General features: G+C 30.8%; 1 protein-coding gene across 3 annotated transcripts in view; it reads right to left on the bottom strand.

The window, feature by feature from the left end:
* LOC113518046 (lachesin-like) overlaps positions 1 to 16220 on the bottom strand; it is a 252845-nt gene that overhangs the window by 57281 nt on the left and 179344 nt on the right. For all 3 annotated transcript variants that reach the window (XM_052901881.1, XM_026902800.3, XM_031913057.2), the window contains exon 2: positions 444 to 563. In XM_052901881.1, coding sequence (XP_052757841.1) covers positions 444 to 504 — 61 coding nt within the window. In that variant the 5' untranslated portion in view covers positions 505 to 563. The remainder of the gene's footprint in view (positions 1 to 443; positions 564 to 16220) is intronic.

The following is a 16220-nucleotide window of genomic DNA, read 5'->3' as shown; positions in this document are numbered from 1 at the left end:
TTAAATAATTGTATTTAATCAACTTCAAAAAGCTGATCGATTGAATTATTTCCGAATTTGTTATGAGGCATCTAATTTTTCGTTTAGGTATTCGTGTTTTTTTTTTTTATACCACAAAGATGGTAAGCCTATTTGATGGTAAACAGTCACCGTAGCCTATGAACGCTTCAATATCAGAGGTGTCTCGTGCGCGTTGCCGACCCTGAAGAAATCTTAATATACCCTTTTTAAAGAATCCTTCATATTGATTTTATAACAATTTTATCCTAATTGAAAGCGATAGGTTTTTAAACAACTGCCTATGTTTTTATGTGTAAATTCTGAAACAATTTTTATAATAATGTTTATAATTCTATTGATTGGTTTAGGTAATAAATAATTTAATTTTGTTAAAAGAAAAGATATGAAAATTCTAGACTACAATTACTAAAAAATCAACATACCGTGTTTGCCGATGTTGGCTGCCGCGAGGGCGGTGCTAAGTATTAAGAGGGGCACGAGCATGCTCCCTCCTCGCACTCCGGACGCACATCGAGCCGAAATAGCACCGAACTCAGATAACACTGGAACAAAACAGAATAATAGGTAAGACTCTCAATACATAATAATAGATTGCCTTGGTATGTTCACGTCATACGTAAGAAGAAAAGTCATGTTTTGAAGAAGGTATAACATGTAAAAGTGGATGGATGTAGAGGTAGAAGACGACCAAAGGAAACTTGGATAGGCTGTATGAAAGATGAATGAATGAATGAAAACTCTTTATTGTTCCCATCAAAGACTGATACAGATTATAAAGATTAACGATGTGTACAGTAAAAAAAATAATACTTAATTACATAAACTTAATTACATAAAAGCAAGGTAAAGAAGCAACAATAGGTGGCCTTATCGCTAAATAAATATCTTTTCCAAGCAACCTTAGAATGCAGAGAAATCATTAAAATTATGTCAAGATAAATGTGTATAGAGATGTAAAAAATATAAAGATGTAAAAAATGCATAAAAGAGGAGTGAATCCAGTTATGATGGTTGATGGGGATTTGTTGAAGAAGATACAATGCACCAATGCCAAATAAATGGAAAAAGACAAGGCAAATGACTCTCAATATATAATAATTATATTATGTAATTAAGAATGAATAAAACAATAAAGAATGGTATGATAATAAATAATTAATATAAGATAATGTAATATCTGCTCTACAAAAAGTAGATACTTTGATGAACATGTGCTTCATAGATTCATTAGATTTAAAATATTTTAATTTAGAAAGTAGATTTTGCTTAGCAATAAACGGTTATTTGCTTTAAAAACGTAAAATGATAACTAACCTAAATAAACAATAAAGTTAATAGGGGGCAATCTCGGAAGTAAACCCTATTAATTATAATTAGTGTGATGAAAATCGGATTTGATTTGGATAATACAATGAATATCTGTGTCATATTCACAAATATTATAATAGATGTATTAAAAATCTTCTTCATTTAAAAATAAAAGTAAGAGTAAATCTGTTATTACATAGTAATTTTTTAAAAGCCACTGCAGGGAAATTTTAATAGTGTATTGTAATAGATATTTACTATGACTTCATTTGATGAGTCGGACTATTGTTGCGATAGTATGAAGAAGAATGCTGGGCTTCAAAGATGATTATCGATGGAGCGTGGTATTAAAAAAAAATTAGTATTGTTATTTATTACAACTTCAGTTATTTGTTGTATTTATTAGTTTTTAATTTCACTTAAATAATTTATTTCATTCTTAGTAAATGTGTTTTATCATATTATAACTAACAATATTCCTATTAAAAAATTTTTTTTTTCATTTTCGGGGCAAGAGTTACATTATATTAAGTCGCTGTATGACGTTTTACTAATATGCATCTTATGTATTAAAGCATAGTAACTATTTTATGATCTATATAATATGTGTCGTAAGCAATTATACTCATTATGTAAATGGAGTTAATTATCAAAGTTAATTAAAAATAACAAAACAAAACTTCAAGAAGAATTTATTTCAAAACAACGTTAAAGAGATTACTTTAATTAAAATCAAAATTAAATTGAAAACGTAGAAGGATAAGAGGATTTAGTCGATTAATGCCCTTGACGACCTCCCTATTTTTTATATGCATTTAATATTGAAAATTGGAAATTATTGATATTTAATTATTTTAATATTGTTTCCAGAAAATATTTCAGGTACAGCAAACATTTTTAATTAATTAGAATATATTTTTTATTACAGCATAGAGTTAAATCATTTAATTATGAATTTGTTATATATATCTAAATACTAGGTACGTAATTAAGATGGTTTCCAGGCAGATCACGTGGTTATCAACCAAACAACTTGGATTTACTGCTTAAAGTATCAATGTCCATTATTACCAATTTCGTCTGACCAGCCGTTGATATTTAGTAAGTTTATTCTTTTGTTGCAGAATTTAAAATAATGAGAAATTTAAATAAAGATTTGAACTAGTAGTTAAAATTAATGAGAGTAGTCTTTAATTCTATTTACATTATAAATGTTAAAGTTTGTAACGATGGATGAATGTTTGTTACTTTTTCACGTAAAAGTCATTGAACACGTTTAAATGAAATTTGGTACGTGGGTAGGTTATATCCTAATTTAGTATATAGGTCACTTTATGTACTGATTCACGTAGAAGTAGCGAGACATATCTAGTATTTACTAAAATAGGGCTGCTTCGTAAAACAAGCAGAACTAATATTAACGTAGGTATCCAGAAACTTTACCTTTCAAATTTACTTTATCAGTTTATAAATAAAACTCGCTGTTTACATTTATTAAGGGTTAAATTGCCTCTTCAAGCGGGTGACGTCAACAAACTTAGAATTTAGGTAGGTTTAAAATAAAAGCGTAAAGTTAACATTAATGTTGTTATAGGAATAACAACTGATCATCTTTGTTACAACAAAGTCTGAATTAATAGTTCATAGGTACTTAATATTTATAAAGGATCTGAATTCTTTGAATAGAACATGGACCAGTAACTATTGAAAAATATCTATTTATTACTACGAATGAAAATAAAACTACTTGTATAATTTATAGAATATGCTAGTTTTATATAATGCTTCTTCATCATCTTAGACTAAAATAAATGCAGTATGATTTAGATACTCATGTATGTTATTCAGTCTCGCTATTATAAATATATGAGTTTATAAAAAAAAAAACGGTAAGATTATATTAATATTAAGTTTAATTAAGATTTTAATTTAATATACAGTACTTAATTTATTATGATTATTAATTTTTGTGTAGGTTGTGTCTAAAAATATAACAGACCTTAATTGTGATAAAATGTCTTAGTGATCTGAATATATAAATTTATTATGAACATGTTCCGTTCTGGTTTTTTTTTTTTACAACACAGGGGGCAAACGAGCATGCGGCTCACCTGATGGTAAGTGACTACCGCCGCCCATAATCACCCACAACACCTACGGCATTGCAGGTGTGCTGCCGGCCTTTTAAAAAGGAATATGCTCTTTTCTTGAAGGTTATGTTGTCGTATCGGTTCGGAAATACTGCTGCTGGAAGTTGATTCCAAAGAGTGGTTGTGCGTGGGAGAAAGTGCCTTGAAAAACGCACGGTGGAGGACCGCCACTCGTCCAGATGGTTGGGATGAAATTTTAGTTTATGGCGGTATTTTACATCTTTAGAATTAGACGTCATGTTGATTGTGATATACGCATAGTTAACATTATATAACGGACACACTTATTTGTACATTGTCTAAAATATTATATATAATGATTTTGTACGTTTACATGGGATATATATTAATACAACAATAGATGTTAATTATAAAATTACAGAGCAGAAACTGAAATTTGTCTATATATATAGGTTCATTGGTAAGTTTTTGCTATGATTCTATAAAGACATTTGATATATAAACCTTATATACATATATAAATAACGTCATATTCAAATATTCAGAAGTACAGGTAATAGGCGTTATTGCATAAAACAAGGCTTAGTATAAATATAGAAGAAACCAACTCAACATTGATGTTGTCAAATTTCGTCCTTAAATGGATATAATTTAAATAACAGCAAAAAAAGTCTTTCCAAATAAACTTCTAAATAATCCATTAATATCAATTGCTTGAAAGCTGTTTCATAATTTATTTAAAATATACAGCTCTTAATAAATTTTCGCAACTCCATTTGAGAAATCGTAAAACAGTGGCCGAGTACGACGCGAAACAAGTACCTATTAGAGTTTTCGTTGTGAAATAAAACATAATTCCGTTGAGGAACAGGGAGCGGTTTGAATAACAACTCTTTAATTGAAAGTTTAGCAATTTGCTCGTACCCCCTGAATGGACCCGAAGGCGCGGGGCAACTCTCATCCAGCGCGTTCAAAATTGAACGTAGGCAGATGCGCTTAATTACCGGGCCAGATGCCGGGCGGGTGCCGTCTCTCCGCCCGCCACCGCCACCGCCACCGTCGTGCCGCTTATCTCAAGACGAACCTCCACCTCGCAACGATATTCGCCCGCGAAGATCTCCGACGGCTTTTTTTAATTCTCAATTCGCTTATACCACAGCAATTATGAAAATAATCGTGGATTAAGTAATTAAGAATCCACTCAAATTGTATTTTCAATGGTTTGGTTACCCCTAATATCGTTAGTGCTTATAATAGGTACAATTTCAAAACTTGCAAATTTTCTTAATGATATGATGAGACATAGTCATCAACTTTGTTAATTAGATTTCTTGTAATATTGTAAAATATTAATATATATATATATATATATATATATATATATATATATATATATATATATATATATATATATATATATATATATATATATATATATATATATATATAACTGTCCCCTTGATTGTCATCTACTGGCTCAGTAAAAGTACCATAGTTGCTTCCTAAAATTTTAATTTTACTATACTTATCTCAGAGTCATGACTGTACAAAAAGGAATGTATTATTTTAAGATTTATGTATACATATACATTTGAGCATTTTAAACTCTTTTAAATGGTTAAATGATTCGTCGAATTAGATATTATAAAATATTCGTATATTTGCATTGACAAATATAATGATGCTACCTAGTTTTAATTTTTGTTTCCAAAACAAACAATAATTATAATACAAGTAATGTTTGTCGATTTTCGCAATCGAAATAATTATAAAAAAAAAAATAGTTTATACTTTACGAAGGTATCTTATATAAATACAAACTTCAATAAAATATCTACTTAATATATTATAGTTAGCTTATTTGACTGTAAGATATACAAAATTGTTCAATATATAAATAAGAATGGTAGAAGTTTTCCAATAATGCGTTATTAAGTGCGCTACACTCCGAGATATGAGTCGTAGTCAAATAGAGAGATATCCATGTACCTATGAAGACGTCGTTACTGAGGGATGGAGGCGGACGTTCCCTACGTGTGGTGTCGCACGAGTGAATCAAACTTCCCTTTACATTTTATCTTACTGCAAGGGCGGTCGAGTTTATGTTCCTCGCCCTACTTGATTTAGTTTTGATGGCGGAAGGGAGCGGCTTTTAGATAAATGATTTGAACCGCTCGTGCAGTGGCGCTCAATGCTTCAACCTTCGTATTTGCAACAATGTTTCAGTTTATCGACTCGAGGTTTTGTTAGATTTGATGCATCGACCATAAGGGACGTAATGAAATGGATTTCAACGGTATGGGACATTTAAGTGGATTAGATATCATTGCTGAGTGCGCCAGATAATTTAAGTACCATATCTGTAAGTATTCTGTACCTGGAATCTGAAATTGTGCAATGCTTTTGTTTAATTATAAAAATTAAGAAATTAAGAATGTTAAGAAAACATTGTTTATAAAAATTAGCTTATATACCCAAAGAATACCCAAAGGAATTATACTATTAAATTTAATTGCATATTATTAGGATTAAGAAGTCCTGAATAAAATACACTTATTAAAATTTCTTATTAAATTAAAATAAAATGCAATTAAATTTAATAGTGTTATTCCTTTGGGTATAAAGTAAATACCCTAAAAGTATTTAAATTATAGTTAGAAATATTTACGTTTTTTACATATTGTGTGCATATTTTAAATATGAAGCTAACTAGAGAAGCTTTTAGGAAGATTAGTCAAGCTAACTAATAGCTAAATCGCTAGCGAAATTAGTCTCAAAATCTTAATTAGTAGTTTGGCATATAACATTAGTGTAATGAAAACGTTGGATAAAATTATGCACATTGTGTTAATACTTTGATGCAATCAAAAAGTCATTAGCAGAGTGGTCTAGAGTCGAATTTGGGACAATGGGTGCTTACTACATGACATTTCCTTTTGATAAGGCGAACGGGTATGGTTTGTGTTACAGTTATATGTAACAAATATTTATACAAACTGTTTGATATTTAATCTCATTAAGAAATTAGAGAATAACACTGGATTTTCGTAAATATACGGTTTATAGATAATTATACTCGTATTGAAAAACCAAATTATTTATTTAATACATGAGGCGTGTTAGGAATAATTTAGAGATGAATGAATAACAACGAACAATTGTTGCTCAAGGAATTAAATTCAAATCGGTTTAATTACGATAAAAATCTAGATTATTTTTAGTTGACTTATGAAAACAGTTTTATATTATTAAATAAATAAGTATTGAATCTAACAAATTTCTTGAATTAAAACCTCCGCTTTCATCTCTGTCTTGTAGTATAAAATCGGTAAACGCTAATATTATTCATGGAATGAAAGTGGTCTTCACATTAAAATAGTTTGCATCTAACACTTAAGTATGTAGGTCTAGTATACTCACATGACTTTGTAGCTAACCGCACATTGCTTAAGTGAACCATTAATGAAGATTAATTGTTGTACTACCATAGGCGTATTCAGTAATCACATTGGAATAGATAAATTCAACTGAGCGTCCTGATAATCGACATTTAGGTAATACCGCATTACCTGCTTAAATTATATTTCTACTGTGATAATAAGTCGACTATGAGAAAGAAAAAATCATCAGAAAGCGACTACAAAAAACATTTAACGCGTGTATCTCTATTTTACTTATGTTTCTATTCCTAAACTTATGATATTGTATTTACGGGATAGATTTACAGGTATGGATATCTGTGGAGATGTTTAAGATTACAGCAGGCTACAATTAATACTTTCCATCGGTCGGTTAGTTTGTTTTTTTATTCCAAGTGATGAAAGTGACGTTAATTTATCATCACTTTGACGTCTCTTCACATATTTCAATAATTAATCTTATGCATTTTTCAAATGAATTTTTAGTTTGAGATTTTTGAGGTTCATGTATATAAGTTTTTTAGTCATTATAGTGACCAAATGACTTGACTGATTATTATTTAAATAAATAGAAATTAAATAATGTTCCTTAATAAGAGCGCCACTTGAGAACGTCTTGACTGATTTTGTATTTTTTTCATATTCGTAAATATACGATTTAGGTTTTTTTTAGTAGAAGAAAACGTTTAAAATTTGCATAGGAAATTGTCTATCGTCACTGAAGTTATGAAAGAATGAAAAAGTTGACCCATGTCCCCGGCACTATTGAGAAGACGTAGAGCACCGTAGGCTTTTAGCTGCTAGAAATTCGGCAGTACTCACTCGTTTCCCTGGATTGAATATATCTTCATGACAGACATCTTTACGTTTGTAAAATAAGGGTTAGTTTCGATATGTCAAGACCATGATAACAGCAAGAAAAAGTGGAATCTATTGGAAAATCTCGAAAACTCGCTATTTTTATACAGGATTATTTCATAATGACTTATATAATATCTTAGTATTGATAAGGAAATTAAAAACAATAAAGAAAGACGAAATCAATAGATAATGATGAAAAAATGGAAATACCATATAATTGGAAACGTTTCTGTTTAATGAATTTTCGAAGCAAAAAGAGGTACTTATTTTATGCGATTGACATTTTTGTCAGTCCATTTAGTCTCATCAATTAATTGAAAATTTTCTTGAACTTTGACTTTAATATTAACAAACGTATGTAATATGAGAATTCGATTAACAATCAATAACATAAAATAGCTCTATTTCGCTGAAAAATAAGTAGTGGGAAAATAAAAATTCCTGAAGATAAATAATCAATGTACCGCATTTATTACCTAATATGTTCAATAAGGAAAAAAAGAGAGAAGAAACCATGATCTGGGATTCTGAGATTGTTATTATTCCTGTCATTATGTCATCATTATGTCAAAGAAAGTATATTATGCTATTATAAAATAAATCAAAAACTTCCTTCTTGATGTATTATAGTGCATTAAGATTTCACGACAATTCAGAGAAACGCCATAATAATATTCTTAACAATTTCGAATGGATATTATAAGTATGTTAGGTTAAGTCCAATTCAACAGTCGGCAAAAGTACAAAAAGATTTATATAAAACGGCCCGCTCCATTATATTCTTAAGAACGACTTAATTTATGACAATATTTCGTACGTAAGTTGAATACAAAATATGCATAATTCTTCTGTAATTCACACTCAATAGCAGCAAAAAATTTTACTGAAATTCAAGAGATCTGTAATGAATGCGAAATTAATGCAAAGTGGTCGACCATAAATCTCTTGAGCATTAGGGCAATAAAACAAAAAATGAGAATTACCAGTTTGATAAAACAAAAACTTTGTTTGGCAAGTGGATCGGAGGACAGGCCAGAACTCGTGTTACAGTAGGTTTTACCTATATATTCCAATTTCTATTTTCCGTATGTTTCAGACGTGTTCAATGTAGCTTGTTTGTTTCAGTTAGTGCTAACAGAGTGCGAGCAGGCCTGTTAGAAATCAATCGGTATACATATATTTGTTATATTGCTCTGTCAATCAATTTATTGTAGTTTAGTGTTAATAATATGTATTAACCGGCAAACAAATATGATAAAATTAATAGTTTCTAAAAATAAATATAAAAATAATAGTAAAGGTAGTAGTAATATAAGAAATAATTCCGAGTTTTGATACTAATTTTAAATCATAATTTAACAAAAAGTAAAATCTATCTAGCCCTTATATATTGCGTCAGCGATCCAGAAATACAAACGAAAAAGTATTACCCTAATTTCTTTGGAAAAACTACTTGTTTTCGGTAGTAATTAAAAATTAATCAGTTTTAAAATCATTGATAGTACTTATGTTGATAATAGAAATCAATGACTTGGAAGTGGCCCAGACGCGCCGCCGGATCTCATAGCGCGCTTCGTATGGCTAGGGTGGTAATGACCGCTCGCGCCCCATTCTCAAATGGTCTCCATAAAATTTTACGGTGACTACATTTTGTAAAATAAAGTAATTCTACACCCTCCGACCCTTCTATATTTACAAATTACGAATAATTTTTGAAAAAAAATCTTACTCGTGCGAGTGAACACTCATTTTAGTCATATTAATCTTTCAACATCATAACAGAAATTCTTGTAATACCCGGCTAACGAAGTTTCATCGCAGAAATGTTATTACGTAAAGTCGTATATAATTAATTGCGAAACCCAATAACAACTTGAAAGAAGTTGCGTAGGTAATTAAAGAAGTCAAGGTCCAATTTGTTCCTGTTAACTTTTATCCATATTAGATAATTCAGTGGGAGCGCATTCGCGTCAAGTACGAATAGCTAAATGACATTTTTCAATCTCGCCTAAAGCTTTTTGAATATATTGTGTGTAGGTACTTGTTTATAATAAGTACGCAGTATTCTAGGGCCATTTGCCCTGCCATAAACATGAATGGCGCCAAAACGTCTCTCTTATCTCGGGCATTTCTCGGAGGGGCGGAAGTGGGATCCTAAAGGCAGTGCGCCGTTCCTCAAGTGTGGTCCTAAAGGATCTCGAAATAAGGGCCGAAGAAATTCCTTTGAGAAAGTACTGCGTTCTTAGAGCAAATGGATTGTGAAGAAGAAACTCGCAACCGATTCAGATATTGATTTTTATTTAGCCGATAGCACTCGACTTCTTACGCAGGAAAGCTTAATCTGAACCTCCGGGTAATCTGTAAGCCATTATAGAGCGTACATCTCCGTCCATAGGCTTTAGCTATAATATCAACCCTAAGCCGTCCCCTCATTGATTTTGGTAGGGATGTTTCAGATTTGAAAGATTAAATGAAGTGATCAATGTCAGAGTTCGTCCCTGTCAGTGAAACGCTTATCTGATGACAGGCTCTCATGCGGCTACATATTCATGCGACAAACTCGATGCGGTGGATAAGTCGCAAAATTCGTCACCAGTTTCACTTAGACGAAGTTTGCCACTCATGAATATTTCGCGGATAATGCAGTTAGAATATACGTCAGACTCGATGTTAATATAGCATTTAATTACACGTATCGTCTAATTTCTTCGAACTTCACTGCGGTGTTCGCAACGAAGATTAATCGCAATAAGACAAATTACTGTAATTCTTGTCGAGGGATCATTAGAAAGGCTCTAAAAATAAACGTATAAGGTGCTTACAGGGCTGATATGTTTATTTTTAGCAGTGGCAATTTCTTTTTCATGGCTACTATATGGCTTTATCTAATTTATATTCGTAGTGATTGCAATGTCCAGAACAAATTCTATATGCATTAATCTGCGTAGAATATTCTTATATATTAGATTTTATATTATTGAATGATCTTAGTACGTGATATTGAATGCTAGGATTTCAGATAAAGTTTTCGGGCACGAATATTTTGACTTCTATCCCATGTGTTTCCGACATATTTAGTTTTAGTTCCAGTTTACACGAATACAAAGAGACAATATGCTTGTATACCTTTACTATTAATGTGAAAATAAGTTTTTTTTTCACTTATTGCCTTTTGATGCCTTAGAAGTTCAACCAACTGTCGCGGAAATTGATAAACAAATATTATTTGAGTTTTTAGCTCGGTAATGTATACGAAGTCACAGGCAATGCTAGTAATACAACAATGATAAAGATAAGTAAATTCAATATAAAATATTCTAGTATCTACCACTACTGCTGATTAAACAAGATATTCTGTTCAAATATTCAGGAAGTAATCATGTGAATTTATGGTAGCGTTAGTGTCAATAGAAAATGGACTTAATTTACCAGCAAACGCTTCATAAATTGCAACCTTTATACATTATATTTTTAAACAACTTGAACAAGATAAAGGTTCAATATGACGGTATTTTTGTACATATATTACGCAATATCACCGTGAACTTTTTTTTTAAATATTTATATCAACGATATCTAGCTACTTCAGAAGAAAGCAGATCTAATTATAAATAGACTATAATTATTTTTTTAATAATTTAACCAAATGATCCTATACAAGTTCTGTTACCATTAAAGAAGGTTTGTGGTCAATATCTTATTTATTATTAATGTATAAATATGCAACAAAAAAAACTTAAATGTAAAAATTAAAATTTGCGTAACTAATTAAAGCTTCTTCTTCTACGGGTAGTAACAATACGACGATATGCTGCACGTTTCTAGAGTCAGATGTGCTGAGTTTTTCATCAAAATTTTAATCTTACGTGAATACAATATTCAATTTTTATATAGAATTTGTATTATATAACATATATATATATATATATATAATAATTATGCTATCAAGTAGAGAGACTTTCATTAAAAAAGTAATATTAATCTTGACAAAATAGTGACTAATAATAAAACTTTCTGATGGGGGTATAACAAGATTATTGTCATAATAGCAATCTTAAAGTGTACACTGCTGAGCATAAGTCTTTCCAATAAGGGGGATTTTGCTAGTAGTTGCCAAGATTGGCAGGCGGGTTAGCAATTAAGTTAGTGTATTCTGTGTTGTCTATAATACACTTCATGTCTATAGGAGATGAATTTTCTATTCGGTGGACCGTCAGCTTGTTTGCTATTTCAAGTCCCATAAAAGCATACGAATAAAAAAGATACAGCCGAAAAAAAACCCCACCTTTGAAAATCGTTTAACTATCGCCTACAAAGAATATGCCTGAAAGAAAACTTTATATTGTTTCAACTTCATTAAATAACGATTTGGTGAAGACAACTTAAAAAAGGCATTAGACTACGACCAGCAAGGAAATTGTGCTCCGAGTATCTTGTTTTTCAACTTATTTAGTCTGTGTAATTTTGTTTCGTTAGCTGCCGGATATAGGTGTAAAATTAGGAAATGAGATGAGATTGTTTGTGAACAAACAGCCAGTGTCCGCTTATTAGAAGGGCCCACTGTAATAAAAACATCGCCTTATTACAACCGGGGTGTTTTGCCTTTCGGCGGAACTCTGAAATTTAAATTTGGACATAAAACGATTTGTTTTTGTTGACACGATAAAAATAAAATTTGATTAACAACGAACGAATTAATGGGCCACTGTAATATTAACTTTGAAAATTTTAATCGTATTTGCAGTGAAAACGATTTAATGTTCGTCAAGAAAACCGAAAATGTTTTAAAGAATTATTTTTACTAACATTATAAATGTGAATTTGTTTCTTTCTTACCTTTTGGTGTTTAACGTTCAACCATTTGTCATGAAATTTGATACACAAGTAGTGGGTACTCTAACTGAAGAAGATAACTTTTGTCCAGGTCAATAAACATATATTAGTTCGAACTGTAATGACATTGTAATCTTTAAGATAAGAGCATAAATAATTATTCCATTTTAAAAGACTGGCACCAAATCTTTAATACTTTCGTTGTTGCGGATGCTCATGAGTAGCTATAGTCACTTACCATCATGGCCGTTTGCCCTCTGTGCTATAAAAAATATCTTAGTCACCCAGGCAAAGTCGCGTGTAAAAATGATTCTAAACTAATTTTAATCTGCGACCTTTTTCGTGTAATCAGGAAAAAATTAAATGGGGAAAATATAGCTATTTCCTTTCAGTTTAGTTAAGTCGTTAAGACGCCATGAAATAAGATATAAACTCACTTTTATATTTATAATATACGTATTAGTAAGAATAAGAGCTTATTTGAAATATATACCGTTTTTGAAAATATTTTGGAATGCTTTCAAAAATGGGAAAACTTTTTGCCCGAAAGAGAATTTGTATAAAAGTGCTTGGGTACCTCTGCTCGACTCGTGTTTCTGCCCTGATGCAGTTGCAGTTTGCATTGTGTTTTGGTTTAAAGGATGGGATATGGCAGTGAAATTACAAGGTCCAGAAGCATAATACCTTTGTTCTCAGGAATGGCAACGCATAAGGGGTATTATAGGTGACACAGTTATGTCAATGTCTGTCCATATCTGTTATATTCATTATACTGTTCATGTTTTAAGCGACAGTTACTATTTTCCATCAGGTAGGCCTTCAGCTTGTTTGTCATTATAAATTGTATATAAAAATATGCTTACCAGGCATTTAAAAATCCCAAATATTGTATCAGCTTCAAATTTTTTAATCTCTTTTAAATGTCAATAAGCGTGAAAAATTTGTCTAATATTAATATTTTTTCAATCGAAAATTTCCTTTCGTTGCGTAATTGGAAGCGCACTTAGCCCGGAGGTGTACGGAATACACCTATTTAATTTTCCCTATAACAACATTATCGTAAAAAGGCCCGATCTGAAAATATTTTCTTTATATTTAAATGTTTTCAGTTTTGACCTTTTTACGATGATAGTGTTATTATAGGGTAGTCGAATATTATGGTATTTTTATTTTTGAAATACACTTAATATTAAATATAGGCTTTATTGCTTATTTAGTAGTTTAGTAATTCGTAATTTAGAAAAATATCCCTACAATATATTTTTTATAAATGTCGCAAAAAAAAAGCATGCGGGTTACCTGATGGTACCTGTAACCTGCAGCATGCAAAGTGAGCTTCCGCAACACTGGAGAAATTTCAAGTGTACCGTTAAACTTTTCAAGAGGAGTGCACTCTTTTCTTGAAGGTAATTAACAAAACAAAATATTACTTTTGAAAACTAAATTCTTCTAATATTATAAATGTGTAAATAGGTAAAGACGATCGATTATTGGTATTTAATTATACTTAAATGGCTTATTGGAAAACAATTTACTAAATAGGTGTACTATGTCCTAGTTTAATACATGAGATGTTTTTTTATTCTAGTTCACTAGATCTAAAGACATATAAAATTTAAAAGAAAATTTATTTGCCTGCTGTACCGGTTACTGATAGTTTACTAGCTTTTACCCGCGTTTTGTCTGCATTACCGGGATACATTAATTGTCTAGAATAAATTAATTAAAAAGCCTTATTATTAAGTAGTCGTTGTAATATCGTTATTATTGCCATAGTCATGTCCCTCGAAATCGTTCGCGCACTGCTATTATCTCCTTCTTCCATTTCAACGTATTACGAATTATTATTAATAATATTCCGTTACTAATATTTTTACAAACTTCCATTAAAGTATGAATTTTGTATATAAATTTCATAATAATATTAACTAATATATCTATAAATAAACAAACATAAAAAAAAATACAACCGAATCCAGAAGCTTCTTCTTTTTGAAGTCGGTTGAAAAGCTGAGTAAAGCGCAACTATTTTTCTAATAAGATTTTATTTATATCACTGCAACAGTTCTGCTGTAATAATGTAATAAAAAGAAAAATGATTCTTTTTTTATATTTATAGTACAGATTAGTAAGTACACGAAGAATGTCTAAATGAATGTTGTCATGTCTCGAATTAATTAAAATTACTATAATTTACCTATGAAAATTAAATAAAAAGTAAACCTTGTTAATTTATATGGTTATAATCAGCACGCAAAATTCATTTTGCTACACCATGGTAGTTAAAACGTATAACGAAAATTTGCTCTCAGTCCCGGGGCTTATAAATATTAATATTTCCTATCTCAGCTGTTAATTACCCAGACAACTACGGATGAACCCCACCCTGTATTCATTAGGCCAAACCTAATTATTACAGACGAACCCCGTGCAAGTTGGGGTGGCTGAATTCTTTGTCAAGCAGGCCGTATTGAACGCGGTATCGCGTTTCTTTTATGTATGTACCAGCCATTTTGTTAAGGGAATTATTATTGTTTGTTTTTGTTAGACTCTTGTGTGGATACCTAAATTAGTTGTCTTTTGTTTTATGTATTTTATATAAGAATAAATAAAAAAATAGACATGCTCACGAGACCGTTTCGACGAGCATATTAGAATCCAACTTGGCAGGAGGGAAGCCTACCGCCGTCATTTGGATTAATTTGGTTTGTTATAATCCATTACCTCACCGGAGATTTAGTCGGAAATTTAAATTAACAAAGTATTTTGGTGTCGGCAGGATTCAAACCCACGACCTCCGAGGTTTAAGTCGTGATAATATACCATTAGGGCACGATGATATTTATGTAAATGTCTCTATTATCTAAGAATATAACGTGAAATAATATGTAGTTTATTTAGTTTTTAATAGAACATCAAATAGGTACATCATATAATTTATGATTCAAAAGAATTAACATTAACATGAATGCCCAGTACTACAATATTTGGATGGTAAGTTTCTTTTTTTTTTTTATACAACTTAGAATGGTAAACAAGCTGACGGCCCACCTGATCTAAAGTGGTAACTGTCGCCTATAGACATGAGCAGTACCATGAACATAACAGAGTTTACTGTTTCGCCCATGATACCCCCCTATGCGTTACCATTCCTGAGGACTCAGGTGTTATTTCTCTGTACCCAGTAAATTCACGCCATATCCCACCCTTCAAACCGAAACACAGCCATGCAAACACAACTGCTTCACGGTTGAAACACGAATGGGACAGAGGTACCCAAGCAATCGACTTTTGCACAAAGTCTCCCTCTGGTTCTTTTATGTTTTGGTCTTAAAATAGTCCTAAAGAAGAGATCAGATCAATATAGAAAAAATTTATATGTGTAGTTATTACATACATATATACCTACACATTCATACTAATATTATTAACACAATAACTAAATAAGCAATAAGATGTTGACCAATGCATTTGAGTAAATTACTTCCCATTTTGTTTGTATGTATTTCAGTTCATTAACAGTGAACGGATTTATTTTTTAGGTCTTTAGTAATATTATAGAATAATTATATATATTCTAAATCATGCCAATTCATTAACCAATATTGTTATAATATAATATGTAATATTTGATTGAAAATATAATCAATTATATTATAAGTGAGTA

The sequence above is a fragment of the Galleria mellonella genome, unplaced genomic scaffold (assembly GCF_026898425.1).
Source record: "Galleria mellonella isolate WM207_F2 unplaced genomic scaffold, CSIRO_AGI_GalMel_v1 utg132, whole genome shotgun sequence".
Lineage (NCBI taxonomy): Eukaryota > Metazoa > Arthropoda > Insecta > Lepidoptera > Pyralidae > Galleria > Galleria mellonella.
This window is presented reverse-complemented; position numbering and strand designations above follow the sequence as displayed.